The sequence below is a fragment of the Perissodus microlepis genome, chromosome 5, assembly GCF_051167445.1.
Source record: "Perissodus microlepis isolate ML-2025 ecotype Zambia chromosome 5, ASM5116744v1, whole genome shotgun sequence".
Lineage (NCBI taxonomy): Eukaryota > Metazoa > Chordata > Actinopteri > Cichliformes > Cichlidae > Perissodus > Perissodus microlepis.
Genome location: NC_140465.1, coordinates 3,000,507 through 3,026,372, shown reverse-complemented (window position 1 = coordinate 3,026,372; position 25,866 = coordinate 3,000,507). Strand labels below are relative to the sequence as shown.

The window sequence follows — 25,866 nt, the reverse complement described above, 5'->3', positions numbered from 1 at the left end:
TCTTTCAAATTCCAGTGTTTTCATTCTAATTCCGTTCTTGTCATTCTAATCCAGTTCTTTTCATTCAAGTTCTGTTCTCTTTATTCTAATACTGTTTTTTCATTCAAATTTTGTTCTTTTCATTCTAATTCAGTTCTTTTCGTTCTAATTCAGTTCTTTTCATTCTAATTCTATTGTTTTCAATCAAATTCCTGTGTTTTCATTCAAATTCCGTTCTCTTCATTCTAATTCTGTTGTTTTCATTCAAATTCCGTTCTTGTCATTCGAATTCTGTTGTTTTCTTTCAAATTCTGTTGTTTTCCTTCTAATCCAGTTCTTTTCATTCTAATTCAGTTCTTTACATTCTAATTCTGTTGTTTTCATTCAAATTATGTTGTTTTCTTTCAAATTCCAGTGTTTTCATTCAAATTCCGTTATTGTCATTCTAATTCTGTTGTTTTCATTCAAATTCCAGTGTTTTCATTCAAATTCCGTTATTGTCATTCTAATTCTGTTGTTTTATTTCAAATTCAAGTGTTTTCATTCAAATTCCGTTATTGTCATTCTAATTCTGTTGTTTTCTTTCAAATTCTGTTGTTCTCCTTCTAATTCAGTTCTTTTCATTCTAATTCAGTTCTTTACATTCTAATTCTGTTGTTTTCTTTCAAATTCTGTTGTTTTCCTTCTAATTCACTTCTTTTCATTCTAATTCAGTTCTTTACATTCTAATTCAGTTCTTTTCATTCTGATTCTGTTGTTTTCATTCAAATTATGTTGTTTTCTTTCAAATTCCAGTGTTTTCATTCAAATTCCGTTATTGTCATTCTAATTCTGTTGTTTTCTTTCAAATTCTGTTGTTCTCCTTCTAATTCAGTTCTTTTCATTCTAATTCAGTTCTTTACATTCTAATTCTGTTGTTTTCTTTCAAATTCTGTTGTTTTCCTTCTAATTCACTTCTTTTCATTCTAATTCAGTTCTTTACATTCTAATTCAGTTCTTTTCATTCTGATTCTGTTGTTTTCATTCTAATTCTGTTGTTTTCTTTAAAATTCTGTTGTTCTCCTTCTAATTCAGTTCTTTTCATTCTAATTCAGTTCTTTACATTCTAATTCTGTTGTTTTCTTTCAAATTCTGTTGTTCTCCTTCTAATTCTGTTGTTTTCTTTCAAATTCTGTTGTTCTCCTTCTAATTCAGTTCTTTACATTCTAATTCAGTTCTTTTCATTCTGATTCTGTTGTTTTCATTCAAATTATGTTGTTTTCTTTCAAATTCCAGTGTTTTCATTCAAATTCCATTATTGTCATTCTAATTCTGTTGTTTTCTTTCAAATTCCAGTGTTTTCATTCAAATTCCGTTATTGTCATTCTAATTCTGTTGTTTTCTTTCAAATTCTGTTGTTCTCCTTCTAATTCAGTTCTTTTCATTCTAATTCAGTTCTTTACATTCTAATTCTGTTGTTTTCTTTCAAATTCTGTTGTTCTCCTTCTAATTCAGTTCTTTACATTCTAATTCAGTTCTTTTCATTCTGATTCTGTTGTTTTCATTCAAATTCTGTTGTTTTCTTTCAAATTCCAGTGTTTTCATTCAAATTCCATTATTGTCATTCTAATTCTGTTGTTTTCTTTCAAATTCTGTTGTTTTCTTTCAAATTCCAGTGTTTTCATTCAAATTCCATTATTGTCATTCTAATTCTGTTGTTTTCTTTCAAATTCTGTTGTTCTCCTTCTAATTCAGTTCTTTTCATTCTAATTCAGTTCTTTACATTCTAATTCTGTTGTTTTCTTTCAAATTCTGTTGTTCTCCTTCTAATTCAGTTCTTTACATTCTAATTCAGTTCTTTTCATTCTGATTCTGTTTTTTTCATTCAAATTATGTTGTTTTCTTTCAAATTCCAGTGTTTTCATTCAAATTCCATTATTGTCATTCTAATTCTGTTGTTTTCTTTCAAATTCCAGTGTTTTCATTCAAATTCCGTTCTTGTCATTCTAATTCTGTTGTTTTCTTTCAAATTCTGTTGTTTTCATTCTAATCCAGTTCTTTTCATTCTAATTCTGTTCTCTTCATTCTAATTCTGTTGTTTTCATTCAAATTCCGTTCTTGTCATTCGAATTCTGTTGTTTTCTTTCAAATTCTGTTGTTTTCCTTCTAATTCAGTTCTTTTCATTCTAATTCAGTTCTTTACATTCTAATTCAGTTCTTTTCATTCTGATTCTGTTGTTTTCATTCAAATTATGTTATTTTCTTTCAAATTCTAGTGTTTTCATTCAAATTCCGTTATTGTCATTCTAATTCTGTTGTTTTCTTTCAAATTCTGTTGTTCTCCTTCTAATTCAGTTCTTTTCATTCTAATTCAGTTCTTTACATTCTAATTCTGTTGTTTTCTTTCAAATTCTGTTCTTCTCCTTCTAATTCAGTTCTTTTCATTCTAATTCAGTTCTTTACATTCTAATTCTGTTGTTTTCGTTCAAATTCTGTTGTTCTCCTTCTAATTCAGTTCTTTACATTCTAATTCTGTTCTTTTCATTCTGATTCTGTTTTTTTCATTCAAATTATGTTGTTTTCTTTCAAATTTCAGTGTTTTCATTCAAATTCCATTATTGTCATTCTAATTATGTTGTTTTCTTTCAAATTCCAGTGTTTTCATTCAAATTCTGTTCTTGTCATTCTAATTCTGTTGTTTTCTTTCAAATTCCAGTGTTTTCATTCAAATTCCGTTCTTGTCATTCTAATTCTGTTGTTTTCGTTCAAATTCTGTTGTTCTCCTTCTAATTCAGTTCTTTACATTCTAATTCAGTTCTTTTCATTCTGATTCTGTTGTTTTCATTCAAATTATGTTGTTTTCTTTCAAATTCCAGTGTTTTCATTCAGATTCCATTATTGTCATTCTAATTCTGTTGTTTTCTTTCAAATTCCAGTGTTTTCTTTCAAATTCCGTTCTTGTCATTCTAATTCTGTTGTTTTCTTTCAAATTCTGTTGTTTTCCTTCTAATCCAGTTCTTTTCATTCTAATTCTGTTCTCTTCATTCTGATTCTGTTGTTTTCATTCAAATTCCATTATTGTCATTCTAATTCTGTTGTTTTCTTTCAAATTCCAGTGTTTTCATTCTAATTCCGTTCTTGTCATTCTAATCCAGTTCTTTTCATTCAAGTTCTGTTCTCTTTATTCTAATACTGTTTTTTCATTCAAATTTTGTTCTTTTCATTCTAATTCAGTTCTTTTCGTTCTAATTCAGTTCTTTTCATTCTAATTCTATTGTTTTCAATCAAATTCCTGTGTTTTCATTCAAATTCCGTTCTCTTCATTCTAATTCTGTTGTTTTCATTCAAATTCCGTTCTTGTCATTCGAATTCTGTTGTTTTCTTTCAAATTCTGTTGTTTTCCTTCTAATCCAGTTCTTTTCATTCTAATTCAGTTCTTTACATTCTAATTCTGTTGTTTTCATTCAAATTATGTTGTTTTCTTTCAAATTCCAGTGTTTTCATTCAAATTCCGTTATTGTCATTCTAATTCTGTTGTTTTCATTCAAATTCCAGTGTTTTCATTCAAATTCCGTTATTGTCATTCTAATTCTGTTGTTTTATTTCAAATTCAAGTGTTTTCATTCAAATTCCGTTATTGTCATTCTAATTCTGTTGTTTTCTTTCAAATTCTGTTGTTCTCCTTCTAATTCAGTTCTTTTCATTCTAATTCAGTTCTTTACATTCTAATTCTGTTGTTTTCTTTCAAATTCTGTTGTTCTCTTTCTAATTCTGTTGTTTTCTTTCAAATTCTGTTGTTCTCCTTCTAATTCAGTTCTTTACATTCTAATTCAGTTCTTTTCATTCTGATTCTGTTGTTTTCTTTTAAATTCTGTTGTTCTCCTTCTAATTCAGTTCTTTACATTCTAATTCAGTTCTTTTCATTCTGATTCTGTTGTTTTCATTCAACTTCTGTTGTTTTCTTTCAAATTCCAGTGTTTTCATTCAAATTCCATTATTGTCATTCTAATTCTGTTGTTTTCTTTCAAATTCTGTTGTTCTCCTTCTAATTCAGTTCTTTTCATTCTAATTCAGTTCTTTACATTCTAATTCTGTTGTTTTCTTTCAAATTCTGTCGTTCTCCTTCTAATTCAGTTCTTTACATTCTAATTCAGTTCTTTTCATTCTGATTCTGTTTTTTTCATTCAAATTATGTTGTTTTCTTTCAAATTCCAGTGTTTTCATTCAAATTCCATTATTGTCATTCTAATTCTGTTGTTTTCTTTCAAATTCCAGTGTTTTCATTCAAATTCCGTTCTTGTCATTCTAATTCTGTTGTTTTCTTTCAAATTCTGTTGTTTTCATTCTAATCCAGTTCTTTTCATTCTAATTCTGTTCTCTTCATTCTAATTCTGTTGTTTTCATTCAAATTCCGTTCTTGTCATTCGAATTCTGTTGTTTTCTTTCAAATTCTGTTGTTTTCCTTCTAATTCAGTTCTTTTCATTCTAATTCAGTTCTTTACATTCTAATTCAGTTCTTTTCATTCTGATTCTGTTGTTTTCATTCAAATTATGTTATTTTCTTTCAAATTCTAGTGTTTTCATTCAAAGTCCGTTATTGTCATTCTAATTCTGTTGTTTTCTTTCAAATTCTGTTGTTCTCCTTCTAATTCAGTTCTTTTCATTCTAATTCAGTTCTTTACATTCTAATTCTGTTGTTTTCTTTCAAATTCTGTTGTTCTCCTTCTAATTCAGTTCTTTTCATTCTAATTCAGTTCTTTACATTCTAATTCTGTTGTTTTCGTTCAAATTCTGTTGTTCTCCTTCTAATTCAGTTCTTTACATTCTAATTCAGTTCTTTTCATTCTGATTCTGTTGTTTTCATTCAAATTATGTTGTTTTCTTTCAAATTCCAGTGTTTTCATTCAAATTCCATTATTGCCATTCTAATTATGTTGTTTTCTTTCAAATTCCAGTGTTTTCATTCAAATTCCGTTCTTGTCATTCTAATTCTGTTGTTTTCTTTCAAATTCCAGTGTTTTCATTCAAATTCCGTTCTTTACATTCTAATTCTGTTGTTTTCGTTCAAATTCTGTTGTTCTCCTTCTAATTCAGTTCTTTACATTCTAATTCAGTTCTTTTCATTCTGATTCTGTTGTTTTCATTCAAATTATGTTGTTTTCTTTCAAATTCCAGTGTTTTCATTCAGATTCCATTATTGTCATTCTAATTCTGTTGTTTTCTTTCAAATTCCAGTGTTTTCTTTCAAATTCCGTTATTGTCATTCTAATTCTGTTGTTTTCTTTCAAATTCTGTTGTTTTCCTTCTAATCCAGTTCTTTTCATTCTAATTCTGTTCTCTTCATTCTGATTCTGTTGTTTTCATTCAAATTCCATTATTGTCATTCTAATTCTGTTGTTTTCTTTCAAATTCCAGTGTTTTCATTCTAATTCCGTTCTTGTCATTCTAATCCAGTTCTTTTCATTCAAGTTCTGTTCTCTTTATTCTAATACTGTTTTTTCATTCAAATTTTGTTCTTTTCATTCTAATTCAGTTCTTTTCGTTCTAATTCAGTTCTTTTCATTCTAATTCTATTGTTTTCAATCAAATTCCTGTGTTTTCATTCAAATTCCGTTCTTGTCATTCTAATTCTGTTGTTTTCGTTCGAAATCCGTTGTTTTCATTCAAATTCCGTTCTTGTCATTCGAATGTTGTTGTCTTTCAAATTCTGTTGTTTTTCATTCAAATTCTGTTGTTTTTCATTCAAATTCTGTTGTTTTTCATTCAAATTTTGTTGTTTTCTTTCAACTTTCGGTGTTTTCATTCAAATTCCATTCTTGTCATGACAAGAATGTCATTCAAGAGACGTGACATTTTTGTCATGTCTCTTTTGGCTCTCAGCGAAGGCGGTCGCACTTTTCTCCTCTCCTGCCCTTATCTTCCCTGCTTAGCTTCTTATGTCCTTGTCTTGTCTTGTGTTTTTACTTACTTTTCTCTGGAACACTCTCTCACAGTCTGTTCTCTAAAACCTAAAAGAGGAATTATGGATTTGATCAACTGGTCTCTGAATGCAATTGACACCCCTTCTCAACGAGAAGTCTGGGCTCGGGTGAGCCTGACTGCTGAAGATATCTACCTATTTGGAACCATGATAACAGGGTTCTTGCTGATCGGAGCTGGCTTGGCCCTGGCTTATCGAAGAATTAAGGAAGCGGAACCGGCTGTTCAAACCCCCACAAGGCTGCCCGCTGGGATTGAAATGATGGGACGAGGCATGAGTTTCTCAAAATGGGCTCATTGAGTGCAGCACGGAGAAGATCTTGGAGAACGCACGGCTGCCGTGAATACTCAGAACAAGACCTCTGAGTGAAAAACTGGATTACATCTGGAGGGGCTAGCTCGAATAACACCTTTGAGCGCAAATTCGATCACATCTTGGGGAAGTGCACTGCGGTCGTGAGTTCTCAGAACCTGCTCTTTGAGCAAAAAGAATGACAACATCACGGAACGTATGTTTGGATAACATCATAGAAAGCTCACGGCTCTCCAACGGGAGATTGACAGACCAGTGTTGGACTGTTAGAACAGCTTTGAAATTCATATGAGTCGTTCGCACTAAAGTAAAAACCATCATCACTTCATGCGGAGACCCCTTCGGCGCCAGCTGTGGCCTCAAGGCTGGAGCTGAACAAAACACCCTCGCTATCGAGCTAGTGGGTAACAGACGTCTCCGAAAATGTCGGAGCGCTTTTGAAAATATGTGGTGTCTTGATAAACCGAGCACATATTTGAAGTTTACACAGCTACGTTCTTGCCTGAAAATATGTTAAACGTTTATTTTGTGACCCTGAAAGAATAATAAGAGTAATATTAAAACTAACTAGCTGCCGCCATTGTTGGAAACGGAGCTGGGCTGCGCTATGAATTCTGGGACACAGCTTCTTCTTTGGGGTTTAACGGCAGCTGGCATCCTTGTACATGCAGTGCTGCCATCTTCTGTTTCAGTCCGTTATTACACTCTTAAATCCTAAGTACTTAAGTACTCATTCCTGCGTCTTTTGTGATCTTACAAAGCTTCAAACGACGCGTTCACTATTAAATTAGTCGTCGACGATTTTGATAGTTGACGTAATCGTGACTAGTCGACTAATTGTGGAAGCCCTAGTTGGAAACATTACTACATTTTATTCTTCATTCATTTTATTTTATTCTTTTCCTAGATTGCAGACATTTTTGTTTCATTAGTGCTCTGTTTGAGTACCTGCATATTGTACCTCATATCTTTTTGTCTGTTTGCTTGGTAATTTTTTAAGTGATTTTAAGTGACAAAAATATTTTCATGTTTATTATTATTCAAATATCTTTTTTCTATTTTTTTTTCTATTTCTATGTTATAAACACTTGGTAGAGCTCTGCAGGTCAGGGACAATGTTCATTGCAATGAAAATTATTTTAAATGTACATTTGGAAAACAAATTCTTTACTGAAGTGAAGCCACATGCACTCAGTAGGAGTTTGGTACAGCTACAAATAATTTCTTGGCCTCCTTGAAGTATGGGGATTATGGTAACTATGTACAGCACACTAAAACTTATGATGCATGACACTTAGTCAGGCATTAAACAGAGTAAGAGTGGATGAGTTATAATTTGCATGACTTAATATTTCAACATTAACGGTTTACCTTGTGAAGAGATTAAGACTCCTCACTAAGCGGGGCGGCTGCAGTCCCATATGAGGAAGCTTTAAACTGAAAAAGTTTATGTAGGGAGAATAACACTGAAATTCATTTCTGAATTATTTCTAACACAGAAAAGGAATTAACTTAACACACTGCACAACTTCAATTTACCTTATTTATTAATTTTTCACGCACAACTACCCTTCCCACCTAATGTCACTGCAAAACATGTAGATGAGTTTATTGGTCATTTTCTGACATTTGCATATTGTTTTCATTTGTTTTGCTTATTTTCTTCTGGCATCTGCTTGCGTGACACAAGAAACTGACTGGATCCACTGTGAGAGGACAAATTCAGTTACTTGGCAGGAGTTTCCAGCAAGAGTCAGAAGTACCTACTTCAAAGTACAAAGACATCTTCGGGGCAGAAGATGTCCACCTGTAACCCTGACTAAAGCCATGCAGGAGGGGATCTCAGGATCCAGACACCAGTGGATAGTTCTCACGTTTTTAAAAGCCTTGCATAAATTTGCATTTCAAATTTTTAGTTTGTTGTTGCTAGAAGATTGTAGTGATTAAGAAACCAGATTATAAAGTGCATGTTGATTATTTCTGGGTAATGATTTGGAAAGAAAATGTAAATAACTGTAGCACAAAGTAGACGCAGTGTAAAGGAAGGTGTATGGATGTAAATAATGTCCTATATGTCAATGGACTGATTGCACTCAGTCCAAAGACATATACTGAAAACCTGTCCAACAATTTGTGAGTACAAGAAAATAATTATTAGAATACAATGTGTTAAATTTGCTTAGATGAGAGGGTCCAGCAGTAGATGAGAGGAATAGGGAAGGATTTGTCTGTGTTTCAGTTTGGCTTAGCTGTAGCCTGAGAGTGTGTGTAATTGTGTACAGGGAAAGGAAGTTATGGACACTGGGGGTCTGCCTGTCATAAAAGGAGACAGGAAGCTACAGTTGGGGGTTGCTGATGCGGATGCTTGTACCTTTAATAAAAACTCATAATTGTTATAACTTAGAAGCAGGTTTGCAGGAGACTCTCCACATGCTTATCTGTAAATGTAAGACAATAAGAGGCCAATGGCCCAGTGGATGCAGAGTGGGGGTCTCAGTGTTTGTAATATGTTAACTCTGGCTTGTATGTTGTCTAAAGGAATTTGGTGTAGCTTGGGTGGGGAGATTTCTTTTATGACCGTCAGGAAGTCACGTATACCGACACACACAGTGCTTTGACTGTTACACTCACACACCCACATGGTACGCGCACACAGTCACTCACGTGCACTCACATAGACGCACGGGTACGCGCACACACACTCACTCACGTGCACTCACATAGACACACGTGTACGCGCACACACAGGCACTCACGTGCTCGTGCATACACACAGAGACACAAAGTTTGCAGCACACCGTGGGGGTTTTATGATGGGGTCGCTTCTATAAAGCTGACTGTAACAAACAAAGGAGTGAAGATCTGCAGAGGGACACCGGCCTTGCATGTCTCCCCTTCTAGAAGATGCATGCTTAAATGAAGATGAATAAAGATGAATAAAGGTTTTTGTGAAAATGACTACTGAGTCCGGTGCCGTCTCTGGATGCCCGAGGAATAAAAAGAACCGGGGTGAAACTGATTTCGTAACACAGACTAGACAGGTGCTTACTTTCACAGCCTCCCAATGACCCAAAAAGCTAAGGCTTTATTGCTTATTTTTTGTTCAATGAATAACAAATTTCCAACACTATTTTAGATTTCTAATAATTCAATTCAATTCTGTACAATTCAGTTTTTTATACAGTGTGAAATCACAACGGTTGTCTCAAGGTGTTTATATTGTAAGGTAATAATTACAATACTACAGAGAAAGCAGAAAACCCGAACAATCAGATGGCCTCCTTACGAGCAAGCACTTTGGTGACAGTCGGAAAGAAAAACTCCCTTTAAACAGGAAGAAACCTCCAGCAGAACCAGGCTCAGGCAGGGGTAAGCAGGGGTGAGGGGAGGAAGACAGGGCCAAGATAAAATGTGGAAGACAGCCAGAGATTAATAACAACTTCTGGTTAAATGCAAAGTGGTGTATAAACACATAGTGAGTGACAAAAGGTCAGTGAAGAAGAAACACTTAGTGTATCATGGGAAGCACCCAGCAGCCAAGGTCTATTGCAGCATCACTAAGGGAGGATTTAGGGTCACCTTATCCAGCCCTAACTATATGTTTAAGCAAAAAAAAGGACATTTTTAACCTAATCTTAAAAGTAGAGATAGTGTCATGCGGCTCTTTAGTCCTTATACGGCGGCTCCGCGTGGTTTGGAAAAACAATTATAAGTATTTAACTTAAGTGTATTTTATTTGTGTTCGTATTTTTAAATTGTGGTTCTAAATTGGAAGATTATTGTGATATTGAAATCTAAAAATAAAATTATATGTTATTATTTTTCATTGCTGAAAATAAGCGTCACACTCACATAAACCATACCCACCGAAATGCCCTGCATTTATGGAGACTTTCAACCCCAAGCATACCAAGTATGGATCTTCGGATCCACATACGTATGTGAGCAGCTATTCTCCACCATGAACTATGGTAAAAACAAACACAGCTCACGCCTCACAGATGACAGCTTACAGTCCTGCGTAAAGATGAAAGTGACTCCGTACAGCCTCGGTTTGCAGGTTCAGGGGCAGAAGTCCCATTGTAAACATACCACGGCAGACCCGACGATGTTTCCGTGAACATGCTTTTCAGCATCTCTTTATTGACCACTTTTCACACATGGTTGCTGTACCCACACAGCCCCAACACACACCAACACAACAGCAGCGAGAGCACAGACTTTAAGGCGGCGAGGCTTGATTGCGGATGCCGCTCAGGTGCGTCCGCCTCCCCTACAGCGGCAGACCACGCCCCGCCACACACATTAACCAGGTAAAATAAATATTTATTTAGATATTTTGCAGATATTTATTTTTCCTTTTTTTCTTTAGCAGCATAGTACTTTTTTCCAAATATTTTTAAAATTCAGGTCAAGGCTCCGCTACAGGCTGCGAAATTCCAAAGGTGATATAAGCTTGATGGCTCACTACAGTTTTTGTTTGCTATAAGAATAATTTAAGTTCAGCTTCAGCGTCATTTAAAAGCGACCTTCAACTGGGTGTATCTCCTTTTTGTTTAATTTTTTAAGAGTTCAAAATGTGTTCATTATATAAATAAAATTTAATTTTCTCTGTAGCACTTCATGGATTTCATAAGCAACACAATTTAGTTGTTTATACAAAGCATAAAGGTAAAAAACAATAACAGTGTTATCTTCATTTTAGATGCCAAAAAGTATTTGCGGCTCCCAGTGTTTTCTTTTCCATGGAAACTGGGTCCAAGTGGGTCTTTGGGTGTTAAAGGTTGTTGACCCCCGGTCTAGGCCATGTGTCTGTCATGACTCTCGCTGCAGCATTTTGAATCAACTCACGGCTTTTCAGGGATTTTTTTAGGACATCCTGATAATAATGAATTATTGTAGCTCAGCCTAGAAGTAATAAATACATGAACTTATTTTTCAGTATCACCCTGAGACAGGATGGTTCTAATTTTAGAGATGCTGTGCCAATGAAGGAAAGCAATCCTACCTATTTGTTTAATATTTGCGTGGAAGGACATTTCAAAAATGGTCAAAAGTGACTTATATTGTTACTGGAGGTCAAGAAAATGCAATCCAGCGTAAGCATCTGGTTAGACACAAGATCTTTAGAAATTTGTTGTAATTACATGCTAACCTCAGCTTATCTGAATTTAGAAGCAGAAAATTAGACGATCCAGACCAACTAGACTTTATGTCTTTCAAACATTTGAGACATTACTGCTGTTTAACTAATTGGTTTGTGTTGTTTGCCTTTATGTATATAAAAAGCTAGGTATCATCTGCAAAGCCGTGAAAATATATGATATTCCTTCTAATGGTACTCCTTCGGGCAGGGATTGTCAACCTTTAACATCAAAAGTTGTTGAAGCTCCTCCTGCCAAGGGAGACAGATGGGCAGGTGGCAGGTGTAATTGGGAGATGACAAATCAATATATATAGTATATGTACTAATAGTCATGGTTAACCCTACTCTGTGGCTCGTGAGCCACGGGTTGCTGACTAGCCTAGGGAAAGGATGCATAATGTGAACATAATTGGTCCTAGCATAGAGCCTTGTGGAACTCCGTAATTCACCTCTGTGTGTGAAGAAGACTCCCCATTTACATGAACAAATTATAGTGTGTTAGATAGAAATTATTCAAACTTTAATACCTACAGTATGCTCTAATCTCTGTAATATAATATTATGGTCAACAGTATCAAAAACTGCAAAAATTACACATATACCTATTATAATCTTGCTAAATGAAGAAGGGAGACTCTGTAGGAGTGTTTTGAGTGTAGACAGCATGTCAGGAGTGGCAGCACCAGGAGAGCAGCTAGTCAGTTACAGAAGTGTACGCCTCTTATCAGAGTAAATCAAAGAAAAATGCCAGGTGAAACTCAGCATCTTCACAAAAGCTTCCATTGAAAACAGAATGCAGTCAAACAGAAGGTGACAGCCTCCTTGAAACAGAAAATTAATCAGAACCAGCAGATGGATACGCTGCTGTATTATCGTTCTGCCCTGGTGACAAAATGTGTCGCAACATACTCAGCAAAACTCACAATAATGGAACATGGAGGCAAACCTCTCTCAGTTGCAGCTTTGCAGACAAGAGTACTGAATCAGTCTAGTAGTTACAAAACAGTGGGGTAGAACATGGAAGGGCCTCATGTTCTGTTGCTGTTCAGGCTAAAGGGTGATTTACAGCATGAACTGTAAGGAGTATAGCACTGGGCAGTGGAGTGGATAGAAGCTGGATAAATGTGTTGTCCAGAGACCAAGGATTCACGACAGCCACAATCAGAGGCCATTATCCAAACACTTCTGGACTTGTTCAAATGAATATCCAAAGCGTGAATGTGCCCACATGGAAAAAGAATTGATACTTCAGCCACGAAGAGCAGTACCCGCCATGGAAAAAATGGAGAAAGAGGCTAGAGGCCAAGACTAAGGCAACAGGAAGGGAAGGTAGCCAAGGTGTGATGAAGACAGGGATCCCTAAGAGGTACAGCAAGCTGCCATACCTGAGGCCTTGAAAACTGCCAAGCAAAGACTCACAGCCTTAGCTAGCCACCTGAAAAGGTATACCAGACAGATAGGTGTACACTCAGTGACAGGGGAACAATACGACAAGAGCCCCACCAAGGCTGGGGACAGAGCAATATCGAAAGAGCATATGGGAGAAGGATGCAGCCCATAACAACAATGCTCAGTGGCTAGTGGATCCAAGAGCAGACCACAGCAACCTCCCTGAACATCACAGGTGTCGAACTCCAGGCCTCGAGGGCCGGTGTCCTGCAGGTTTTGGATGTGTCCTTGATCCAACACAGCTGATTTAAATGGCTAAAATACCTCCTCAACATGTCTTGAAGTTCTCCAGAAGCCTGGTAATGAACTAATCATTTGATTCAGGTGTGTTGACCCAGGGTGAGATCTAAAACCTGCAGGACACCGGCCCCCGAGATCTGGAGTTCGACACCCCTGCTGAACATGCTCTGGTAACCATTACAGTAGCAGACATCCAAGAAAGTTTCAAGCATGAAGAGTTTGATAGCACCAGTGAGGACCCATGTGAGGCACACATGGATCTTGAAATGCCTGTACTCTGTGCCTGTCGATAATGACTGAACTGTATCCCTAAGGGATAATCCTTCCACCTTTCAGAGAAAACTAATTTCCGCCATTTGTATCCGTGACCTCAGTCCAATAGTTTTAGCAAACAGATGAAACCTTGATTAATGCATTTATGGCATTTCTTAACAACGATGCACCATCTGGTGGCATTGAGGCATTTTGAACTCAAGTTACCAGCATTACGCATCAATTAAAATTTTACTAGACTAAACGATTAGTAAGGCTGGTACAGACTATTGATAACAGTGATAATTAGTCAGCTATTCGACTAAACATTATGACTTGACTTTCATGACTTAATTATACTTGAGAAAAACAGGATATTATGTAATAGTATCCAATGTTTACATTGAACAATGTTTACATCTCATAGCTATGTAAGGTTGAGATCATCAACTTAGGCTGCAGCTCTTCTCTTCTTGACTTTGGGAATAGTACCAGCTATGTTACTATTATACTGTTTAAGATTCCCCCAAGAGAACCTCGGCAAAAGTGAGGGGAACACAGACAGTTGTTGTGACAGTGTTGAGAGTACCCTATACCCTGCCTCAGTGGAAGAAATCCATACAGATATGTTATGTACAGATTCACAGTTTAACAATTCCATAAATCACCATTCTCTATTTGACCCACACCGATAGATCCAAAATGCACCTGATACAGCAGATAGAGGTCCGATTTTACCCAGAACAGCATGTAAATGTAAAAACATCATTTGTAGCAGCTGTACACCACTACAAAATCTTTGAATATTTTCATTTTTGTATATGTCACTATAAAAGTGATTTCTAAAATGAACCAAAATCTCAAAATACAATAGCAAAACTGCCTGTTATAATAAATTGAGATGGTAAACATAGACATCACACATCAGGGACATAATTATCCACTAACATAAAACTTCTCAGAGACACTATATGTGTATATGTAAAGCGTGCACTTATATGTATGTATGTATTTATTTATTTATTTTATTAACTGTTTGTTAATACTCAGACAGTGATAATAAAACTTTTAATAATAATTGTCAAAAGTGTGAAGAAGGCTGTCACCCAAAGGCATGTAAAACTTTTTACCCTGCCAAATCACTGCCGCTTAACAATTTGATGAGTCATTAAATGACTGCGAGCTTCTAAATCTAGTGGGTATGAGTCAGAAGGCCAAACTAATAGTAGGGTTGATTCAGTCCCTGTGATAACAAAGGAAAACAAGACAGTGGCATTGTAGAAGGAAAAGACAGAGACATTTCTACTTACACATCAAAGCGAAGGTTCTGCTTTTCCTCAAAGAAGAAATCAAGGACAAACTTCCTAACAAAGTCAGGGTTCAGTGTGTTATCGATCACTTCTGTCCGGCCAAACTAGAGGAAAGACACAGACAAGAGAGACATTGAGGACAACAAAGTCTACAGCTGACAAGTCAATCTGTTTGTTTAGTAACAGAGAAAGCACTTTCAGTGAAAAAAAGAGAGTGAAAAACACTGTTGCTTCTGCTGCAGTGCCTGTTTTGCTAGCTTTTTCCTATAAGAGAACACTGTACTTGAGCATCAACTCACAAGCAGTGTTGGGCAAGTTACTTTGAAAAAGTAATTAGTTATAGTTACTTCTTCAAAAAAGTAACTGAGATAGCAACTGAGTTACAATATTATATAAGTAACTAATTACTAGGAAAAGTAACTATTGCATTACTTTGAAAAAATGCTTAACCCTCTGGGGTCCAGAGGGGCTCATATCATTCTTTTCAGCACAACCTCAGGTCTGAATTTACTGTTATTTTGTCATTTTGACATATTGATCTAAAATCAGACAAAAAAACATAAAATTCGAGTAGAAAAAAATTATATTTTTTACTGTAACAACCACAAACATGTTTAACGAATCATATTTCATAACTTGAAATGCAAATATAAATTGCAAATTAAAAAAAAAACCTATGCAGAAGTGCAGAACTCCATCGCGGTTTATTTCACACCTCAAGCATTTATTAAACAATTAAACACATAAAAGTAAACTGCAATAAATTATATGTAGTAATAAAATACACTACTAACTCTTTTACGCTATGTCCACACCTACATGGGTATTTTTGAAAACGCAGCTGTTTCGTCCACACGTAAACGGCGTTTCAAATCACCGAAAACTGATATTCTTTAAAACCCCTTTTTTGCATTTATGTGTGGACCAGGAATACAGAGTTCATCGCGCAACGTCAAAGGTATGTGTCTTTTTTCACGTCACGCTGTGCGCCAAGTTATTGTTTACATGAGAATTTCTACAATGGCAGATAGATTCAAAATACTGTTAATCTTACTGTCAGGTTATACACGCTTACATACACACCTGCAGTTACTGTCCCTTCATTTACAAAGGCAGAGGCGTTATGGTGTGATTATTTTACATGTAGTTGTTTTTTTTCCTGTGTAATAATATTTAACATTGCTATCAATACATTTTTCAAAAAATGCCTCTCTGTGCAAAATGGGTTTAAAAACATAAACAGCTGTGGGATACTGTTTGTCTGGGATTTGAACCGGGGAACAAATTGTGGCAGGATGAGCCTGATATTATTTGTATCCCGCTGTAACTTTACTGTATAAAGAAGTAACATCTCCAAAATGTCAGGAGTAGTTAGTCATTACAAGAAGTGTTTGTGAACTAAAAATCAAGAATGTGGGATGCTGTTTGGGGAGCCCAGCGCGTGCTTCCCGACGTAGGGAAAAGCAATTCTGCAGGGGAGACCTACCTTGGCACTTGTGCAGGTGAAGCCAAAGGGAAGATATGCTTCACCATATTTTCTAGTCTTTGGCTTGGAATGAAGTTGGTTTGGAAACATATTTGGCGATGCTTCATCTCCAGCTTTGCATTTGTGTGGGAGCCCCGTCAAAAACCTGTCCACTACGCTAGCAGTGTGCAAGCGTTCTTTTTTTTTTCTTTTCATACCGCGGTTCCCCTGCAATGGCTCTGCGCCCCCCCTAGGGGGAACCTCTGCCTTAGAAGATGCTGTTTTTACCGTTTCTTCCTGCAGTAAACATAACGATGCATTCAGTAAAAAACATCGTGTATAGTTTTTATCTTAACTCTGGTTTGACGTGGGCTCTCACTACAATTTAAAAAGTAGTATATAGTTTAAGTCCACACTTTAAACACAAAATTTGAGAATCAGGTTTGTCTTGCGATGACATAGCATCTTTTTTCTATGTCATCCTAAATTGGTCATGTGATTGGTTTACCACAAGTACTTTATTCTTTCTCAGCCAATCAGCAGCACTTGTGTAACTGTTTCTCCTGCTTTGCCTTCCCAGTAAGCTGAAGACAGGTTCAACCATATGTGTGTTAAAAAATAGTAATGCGTCCGCACTGCATTTTCTTGTTAGTAACGGTAACAATGTTGTAACGATAGAAATAGTAATTAGTTAGGTTACTAGTTACTGAGGCTACAAACCTAGCCTATTACTAGATCATTCTGAACAAGTAAAATATGTTAAAGACAAATATACAACAACATTTAAATATCTGGCACAGCTGTAGATAAAAGAGCTTTCCCCTGAAAGGAAATCATCATCTTTTTAGAAACACTTCAGATTTAGCAAAAGTGATGTTAACTAAGATGAAATCATGTGCAAAATGTGCTGCAGAGTTGTGTCTACACTGCAAAGCAGCACAACTAACTTATTCAACCACGTGAAAACACACCACAAATTGCACTTTAATTAATGCATGAAGGCCAAGAAAAACATGCAGTGGTTGCTAATGCAAATCATCCGGCTTAACGCTGATGACCATAAAAGTGAGCCCGTACAGAAATCTGCATTTCCATCAAACTCACAAAGACAGGCTGAGATTAACAACACAGCCGTATTGCATATATTAGAAGGCTTTATGAAAATGGTCAGCTTACTGGTTGAAAGATACAGATTTGTTTCTTCTAAACATGCAAAATGCCACAGGGGACATGGAGAGGAAATCACAGCTGTTGAGTAGGCCTCCCTTACTACGAGCTTTTGTCACATCCATTATGTTTGTAGGATGAATGCAGTTAAAGAATTTATATGTCGCTTCTAAGAAATGCACTTAGGCTAGGTGAATCAACACCTTATTTGTCTTATTTATGTATACTAGAGAAGCATTGCCACCTGTACTTGTTATCCAGGTCATTCATGCACATGTGAAATAAATGAATGCACTGACATGCTGTGAAGTCTACACATCAACTTTAGAGACAGAGAGACAACCTCCTCCTCCCTGCAGTGTAGAGGTGGGGTGAACCTGAAGGAGTGGGTTCCTGTCATGGATAGCAAAAAAACTTCCTACCACCTTCCTTTGACTACACTGCAGACAGCTGCCAAAACGCCCAGCAGTGGAAGCTGCAGTTCCACTGCTCCATAAAGCATAGTCCCAACTATTCTCTCAAGCTTCAGTGGAAGAGGCTCGACATGTATCAAAAGGCGGGATAGGACATATTTCATCATATTCCCATTGGATTCAAATGGGGACAGAGTGAGGAGGGTGTGGGTGTCTGGGTAGATCTCTTATCTAACTCTTGCATCACAAGTTTTTGATCCAGCAGTGACATGCAGCATGCTGGAAGACCATACAGCTCACTGGCCAGAAAAATTATAAAACAACACAAGTACCTCCATATTTTACAAATATATTTTACTTTTCCAGATATATATATATCTAAAGAACGAAACTTGCATATATATATATCGAATGATCTTGTGAATATATTTTATATAAAGTGATGTCAAATTTGTTTCCATTTTTATCGCTTATCTTGGCCTTCTTCTTTGAGATGTTAAATGGTATTCTCAGTTTTTCAACTTAAATTTCCAGATTGTTTTATTTTATTTTATTTAAATTTGCTTAACGTATATAATTCACTCACTTACTGCACATAATGTCCTGCTTGTACATATTCACTTACTGTATATAATGTTGTCTTTTTGCACAGTCGAGGAGCGTTTCAGGACACATGTCACTGGGTGTTGTACTCGTATAACTATGCCTGTGATAAATAAAGAATCTTGAATCTTGACCCCATATCATGTGCTCAGCTACCACTTGAAGTGTTATCTCAGTTGACATCTCCATCAGTGAGTGATAAATATATATACTTTATGTTGCATTTTATTTCTTAGATTTAAAATTCTTAGCATTAGAGGATGGACAGCTGCAACAAAAAGAGAAAGCCAATTTTCTTTTCTCACAGAAGACACTTTGACATGTTGAGAAAAGGTACAATTAAGAAAAGTAACAGCTGGACTCCACTTAGATGTCTTAACACTAGTCCTTTTCCTGCTGTGAGAAGTCAAAATATCTGCCACTTGCAATGGTTTTATTACCGTGAAAGAAAATAGTGTGGAAATGGACGTGTTTGTCTGTGACCTGTCACTAAAGTGCTGCCAAATTGCAACACAGCAGCTGCTGGTGTAGACCAGCAGAATCCATACAGCCAGACATGTGCCATGACCTGTGTTTTCATAGAACAGTTAAAAAACAAGACGACTCTCTTAAGAAATTTCTGAATATACACGATGCAATGTAACCTAGATATTTGTACAGTTTGTCATTTACTTTTAAGTCCACTTACCTAAACTTAAAGGCTGAAGTGAGAAAAGCCATCTACACCCTCTTAAAGGCAGAAAGTGTGTACTGTTAAGTGTACTGTAAGCAAAGCTTCTGGTGAGTCTTTGGCACTGAAATCTTCCATTGATGAGTTTGAACGCTGTCGCTTTGGACAGATGTGAACTTTATATTTATTACTTTATAGAAATCAGTGATTAGTAACTGTTAGCTGTATATTGTTTTTCCTAATGAACTTGTTTGTGGTCTTAGTATGTTATCCATAAAATTACATGCATGATAACATTAATACACTTAGTAAAAGTACAGAATAAGTACAGTTTATTACAGAACAATCCATTTTGAGGTTATATGATTAGCAATTTTCTAAACAAATGTTTGTGGGCACATATACAAGAGAAGCCATTTTTAGGTGTGTTTTACTTTTTGTAGTTTGGAGGCTCTTTGCCACGCTATGTTCAAACTATTTTTGGTTTTTAGATGAGACGTCACAGCATCCACTTTTTATAAATACACAAACCATGATTCAAGAGTTATAATCAAAGAGTTCCACAAATAAAAAAATGTAATTAAAATTCAGCTGCTTTCCATTTTAAGGTTGTTTCCACGTGCAGTGCAGCACCTATGTAAGCAATTCTGGTTGGTTTGGACACTGAAAATATGATAAATTTTGAGTGCACAGGTCCCTCAGGCCATGGTTGTGTCCTGATGCACCACTTTTAACCTTGAACACTGTGGCCCCTTCACCTGTAAACATAAACGTTGACCTTCAGCATAAAAGCTGGGTTAGTTTGATACAGTTAACTTTGAGAACAAATGCCAGACTTTGAGGGAAGCAATCTTAATGCACTGGTTGTGTTTGGTCCAGGCCAAATTTAAATCACCCCAGTTATTTCCTTTTTATGTCTGGAGTCACGGACCGTTTTTTATAACCCAGTGGGAGTATTTTTTAAGCAGCAAGATAAGTCCACTGGTCTTGCAGAACTTGTACAGTCATGTGGCACCAGGTTTTTTTTTTTTTTTTTAATTAACATGTTGAATTTATCAGGTTTGTTAGTTATGTGCAAACACAAAGAAATAAACCTTCACAGATGCTATGTATAATATGACAGTTTGCCCTTCGTAATGAAAAAGATCATTCAATTCAATTTTATTTAAATAGCATCAGATCACCACAACACTTGCCTCAAGGCACTTAATATTGGAAAGCCAAGATAAATAGATAGATAAACATTTATTAGAAATATTAATTCAGACTTAAATCTGGGACTCTCCGCCATTTGACCTTAGAACTGAAGAAGCTTCTCGGATGAGAGGTGAAACGTCTTCAAGCAACTTAAAGAAGTCCAGACGCTTTTCTTTGCAAGCAGACATATTAATTCAGGCACGTTTACTCCCTGAAACCTTCAAAAACTATGGAAAAATGTAAATGAATTCTTATTCATTATTTTTGATTGTCTTCCTCCTTGCAGTTCTTGGCAGACGTTATTGCAAAAGTTAAAATGATTCTTTTTTTCCTGTTCAAAGGAATAAACATCTGCATTTGATCTACTCTCACTCACCAATTTTTGCAGTGTTTTCAGAATTTGCAGAATGTCTGTAGCTTATTGTTTAATTTAAATATGAAAAACTACAGTTCCACATAATACGGGGACCATCTGGTCGTCACACCCACCTACAGTAGTTCTACACATGGTCATGGGTGACTGGAGAGAAACCCGCCAGTATCCACCTCCCACGATGGGCACATCATGTGTGGACCCTGGGATGAAACTGGGACATCTAAATTAAATTTAGGTGGGTATGACAGACAGCTTCTCCCTACCTGCCTTTGCAAACCACCATTGCTCTGTGAGCCCTGAACTGTAAGTAGGTAGGCTTAAATTCCTAGCAGTAATATGTGCTATAAATGAAGATAGGGTGCTCCTTTGAGACCTTATACAAGTGAACAGTCAGTAGCAGTTACATTTACTGTCAAAGCAAGTGGAGTCCTTTGAAGTACTGGAGAGATAACTAGTTAGTAGAGATATGTTGAGTAGAGCAGAAATGCTTAAGGGTAGCACCAAGGCTGCTGACTTCGTGTATGAGGGACAATTCAACATATTGAACAGCTGCACTCCTGAGGTATCCAGTATTAAAGAGGAATAAACTGTAGAAGCTGGTGCAACATAAGTGTTTCATCCATTTAGACAAATGCTGCATGTTATTATGAAAATAATAAAATGATATATAATTATAATCATGTCCTTTACATTTTCTACATTTCCCTAGGATAAATATTTTTCTTTTGCTTTCATAAAATTTTCTATTTATGTTGAAATAGCGCTGCAACGGCGAGTTGACTGTTCAATCAATAGTGTCCTTTCTAGTCTTGATGGGACTGACAGTTGTCATTATCTTCATTCTTTTAACTCCCAAGTATCATAAAGTTAAGTTAAGTTGATGAGACTGGGTTTACAGACAGCGTTTCAATTTTAAATGTAAGCTTGCTGCCATTGTTCTAACACTATGTATAAATGTAGCAGGGCTTGCTGGTAGTTCCAATAGTGCTAGATCCTCCAACCTTTATATGTGAAAAATACATTAGCTTAATCACAGCTAGCTAATACTAGAGGGACCAATATGCTCACAAGCTAACATGACTGAAAGATTAGGGCTACATGCAGTGACAGTAGAGTTAGCCATGTTAGCACACTACTTTCAACAGGTGGTCAGGTTGAGTCCACCTGTGCACACTGAGAGGATCAGGGCTCCATGTCACTGCAGTGTCTTCATATATAGACAGTAAATATGAAGCAAACACAAACACTTCTTTAACAGGTCTTAGCAATACAACGTCATCACCCCAAATACGGGCACCAGTGAAATCCTAAATAAAGAAGCTGATCCAGAAACTAATAGGAAAAGGAAATGGACCTGAAAAGGAGGGGTGGAACTGATTCTCTATTCCTAATTCACGTTTTGAATTGAATTTTTTATTTTATTTTTTTGTAAATAATTAAATAACTCAATTTAAAGTATTTATCAATAGATTAATAGTTGTCTTAAAAATATTTATTTATAACTTCTCTTTACGATATTATGACTTCCCAAAAAGTTGATACTGTTCATCTGGACGTAGTGTTTTCAGTCACATCAGTCACGATGAGTGGCGAAATGTTTCTCCCACTGAAAACACTACGTCCAGATTAACAGACTCAAGTTTTTGGGATTTCCTTACCTGGAGGATTGAGCATGAATCAAAAGATATTATGATTTATTTTATTGATGTTTAAAAAATCAATGTAAAAGGATTTTTAAAGTAAATATACTAATTTATTAATGTTATTGCACAATTCAATAGTTATTTAATCACAAAATGCTTTATGTGTTTGACTCATCTGGTCCTACACAATCACTGCTGCAAAGCAAAGAGTAAATTAGATATCTGTGTTCTCCATAACTTCTATCTATCGATCTTCTATGAATAACCACAGAACACATACACCTGCCTTTTTCTTAAGCTTGGATTTAACATAAAGTAAAACAGGCTTTACTCTCCAGAAAGATCACACTTTTTTTTTTTTTTTTTTTTTTTTTGTGTCCCGTTTGGATCTTTAGTCATCAGAATTGTTGTCTTAAGGCCAAGAAAGATGCCAAGCGGATTTATTTTACCAAGTGGATCATCATGGCCTTGCCATATTGGTCCATTTGATTGACCTTTATCATAATTATGCATTTATTTTATTTTCGGTTGCTACAAACGGGACAGACGTGACTGGGGGATAGGACAGGGAGAAAGAAGGAGAGAAAGAAAGCCAAAGGGGAGAAGAGACGGTGAGAAGGGGGGAAGAAAGAAAAAACAAACAAACAAACAAAACACCTGGATCGCCTGTATGGAGAAAAGAAACAGAAGAGAAAGCAAACAACAAAGAGCAACATAATAAAAAAAACAGCACCATCACAATAAACTAGCTAGCAGTAGATAACAGTAGATACTAAATAATAAACGATATTGTGCAGCACGCAAGATAGACAGCGCACAATGTGCTTTGAGGCAGCAGCCAAGAAAGGTGTAGTCCGCGTCTGTGAACACCCGTGTGTACACCTGTGTGCATACCTGTGTGGATCAGCATGCTTGTATTCCAAAGGTTTCTCCATGTAACGATCTGCTAGGGAGTGTGGGGAGCCATAGCCCCGTCCACCAGGGTATGAAGCAGGTATGGAGGAGATCCAGGCCCCAGATATCCAGAGGCCCCAGAGTACAAGGACCCGAGGAGGACCACCAAAGGGGGGGGAACCGTGCCACCCTCCTGGGAAGAGCTGAGTAGAGCCCCAAAGGAGAGGTCACCCAGCAGCTACGGAGCAGAGGCCAGAGGGGGTTGCAGTGGCGTGCCCGCGGGCTCTGCCGGCAGCCAGCTGTGCCAGAGAGGACCGAGCTTCAGGCCCAGAGGCCAGAGGCCTGAGGGCATCCCACCCCCCGGAAGGGGCCCAGCCAGGCCGCAGGCGCCCGGCCCTGCCAATCGGCCACCAGGAGTGAGCCGGTACATACATGAGTGCCCAGCCCCAGACGACAAGGACCACCAACACACCAACGTCTGAGGGCATCAGCCACCGGCAGGGAGTGTGGTGAGGGGAGATAGGCCTCCGTACTTTAGAGGGCCTGAGATGTACCCAGAGAGGTTGAGTCTAAGACCCAACCTGACATATAGACACAGACGAAGAGGCACACGCGGACACAAACGTGCATTCCCACCCCATATGCACAACCAAATACTCGGCACTCACCCAACGTGTAGACAGACACAAATAGACACTGCACAGACAGTCGCACTCCCCAAACATACTCTATATCCCAGGTCCAGGTACCCCCGCCCTCAGAGGGGCAAGCCGCACCTAGACCCAGGAGATGTAACTCTTCTCTCTGCGGTGGAGGCAAGCGGACCACCTCCTTATCTGCAGTAGCAGGGAGGCCCCGCATCCCAGACCCCAGTCTGACGGCCAGCACCTCCTCCCAGCCCCCCAGCCCTGACGGCTAACAGAACCGGGGTGAGTGAAGACCTCAAACCTCCCTACGCCCGCTCATATGTAGTGTTGCTGTGTGCTGTTCTAAAGTGCATTTAAAACTCAGGAGAGCATGGTACTAGCTTCCTCTCAGAGAGCAGCACGGCTCCTCCCGAAAACCCTTAGTGTCTATATGCATTTAAAATTGAGGGTAGGGCACCAGCGCCAGAGGTGGGTTGGAGTACACCGACCATCCTCTGGATGCTGTAAAACGTGCCCACCCCCAAGGCCCTATATGTATGTGTTATGTGCAGTGTTGGGACTAACGCGTTATTAAGTAACGCGTTACAGTAACTACGTTATTATTGTGGTAACGAGCACGGTAACTAGTTATTATGCCAAAATCAGGAACGCGTTACTCGTTACTGGGATTTAGATAGGCTCGTTATTCGTTACTTCGTGTGGTGGCATCGCGGAGCTTCCACAGATTCAGTAACATTAGCAAGTGGTGGAGGCCAGCAGGTGGATGAGAGAAAGGGGACGCAGGAGGAGGAGAGACCCGAAGCGGCCGCTGGTCCGAGAGTGTCAGGTGAACTGAACTTCAGGTAAGAAGTTATGACCTGCAGTCTATCTGGGTCAGATATGAACCAAGTTTAGTTGGAGTTTATTTTCGTTGTGCTGACTTTTTCGTACTGCGTGCTAGCTAGCATGACGGGGTTTCTATACAGCTGGGTGGGTGCTATGATGTTAATGATGTTGAACTTTATTTTGTTCATACGGTTAATTATTAGAGTTGCCAACCGTTCCCTAAAAAACGGAATCGTCTCGTATTCAGAGTTAATATTATGCGTTTTGTATTGAGCTGAAAATAAACGCGATTTGTCCCGTACTTCAGCTACAATGAAAACGACACAAAGCTGGAGTTATTCTGTGTCTTTGCTGCACAGCTGCCTCTTCTTCTCTCATTCTCTCCCCTCCCTCTCCTGCTGCTACTTTAATCATGAAACTGATCAATGATCAGCTGATCGGCTTTTCCCTCTTGTTTATTTATCGTCCACTTTGCGCCAGAAAGAGGAAACCAGCGGATGTCGCGTTAAACAACAGCAGCACGTTTGAGCAGCTGTTGTTAGAATTTATTTAATATTCATTTCTAGTATCAGCTGATGTTTGCTGGAGCCACAGCTGTAAAGCTGCTGGTCATGATATCGGTTTGGATATCTGGTGAGAGGGAAACCAGATGAAACCAGGAGATGTCCTTACTGAATCATCAGAGCTGAACAGGTGATGGAGAAACAGGTTTACCTTTTAGGTGACATGAATGAGTTGAAGGGAAGTTATGAACTGTTTCTGAGAGATAAATAACACCAGGATCCTTTTCTATGTAGCTGACAGCTGGTAACTGTGCAGGGGCGGATCTAGCAAAGTGTTGCCAGGGGGCCAGGTAGGGCATTAACAGGGAAAGGGGGGCACAAAGAAATACTTTCTTATTCTCATTTCAAATGTCTAGCTTTTAATAAATAATTATCTGAGTCTTACAACAAACGATTGATAGATTGATACATATATACCATCAAGACAGTGTACATCACTGTCACAACAGTGTTTGTTTTCATTCAAAGGCTTTATGATATTTGCTATAATGGTGGGCCGGTCTCTAGTCAAAATGCCCGGGCTGATTTTTTGTCCCAGTCCAGCCCTGTATGCAGCTCATCTGCAGTCTGGTGTTGCCTACATCTTCCTATTCAGAAGGCAGAATTTCTGAGTTCTGAGTACAATCAAAAGCACCACGACTGCAGTTTTTGTGTTGGATGTAAAAAGCGCACATGACGCTGTGACGTAGGCTAGAATCATGGCGGCAGTCAACGACGGTCCAGGTGTGGGATTTCTCTCGTGGAAATATGCACATT

General features: G+C 37.5%; 1 protein-coding gene across 1 annotated transcript in view; it reads right to left on the bottom strand.

Annotated features, from left to right (window-relative positions):
* Nucleotides 1-25,866, bottom strand: part of LOC146386388 (copine-9-like) — a 252,328-nt gene that overhangs the window by 194,223 nt on the left and 32,239 nt on the right. Inside the window, exon 4 of the mRNA XM_084927401.1 lies at nucleotides 14,648-14,751. Within this exon, the coding sequence (XP_084783527.1) occupies nucleotides 14,648-14,751 (104 nt within the window). The remainder of the gene's footprint in view (nucleotides 1-14,647; nucleotides 14,752-25,866) is intronic.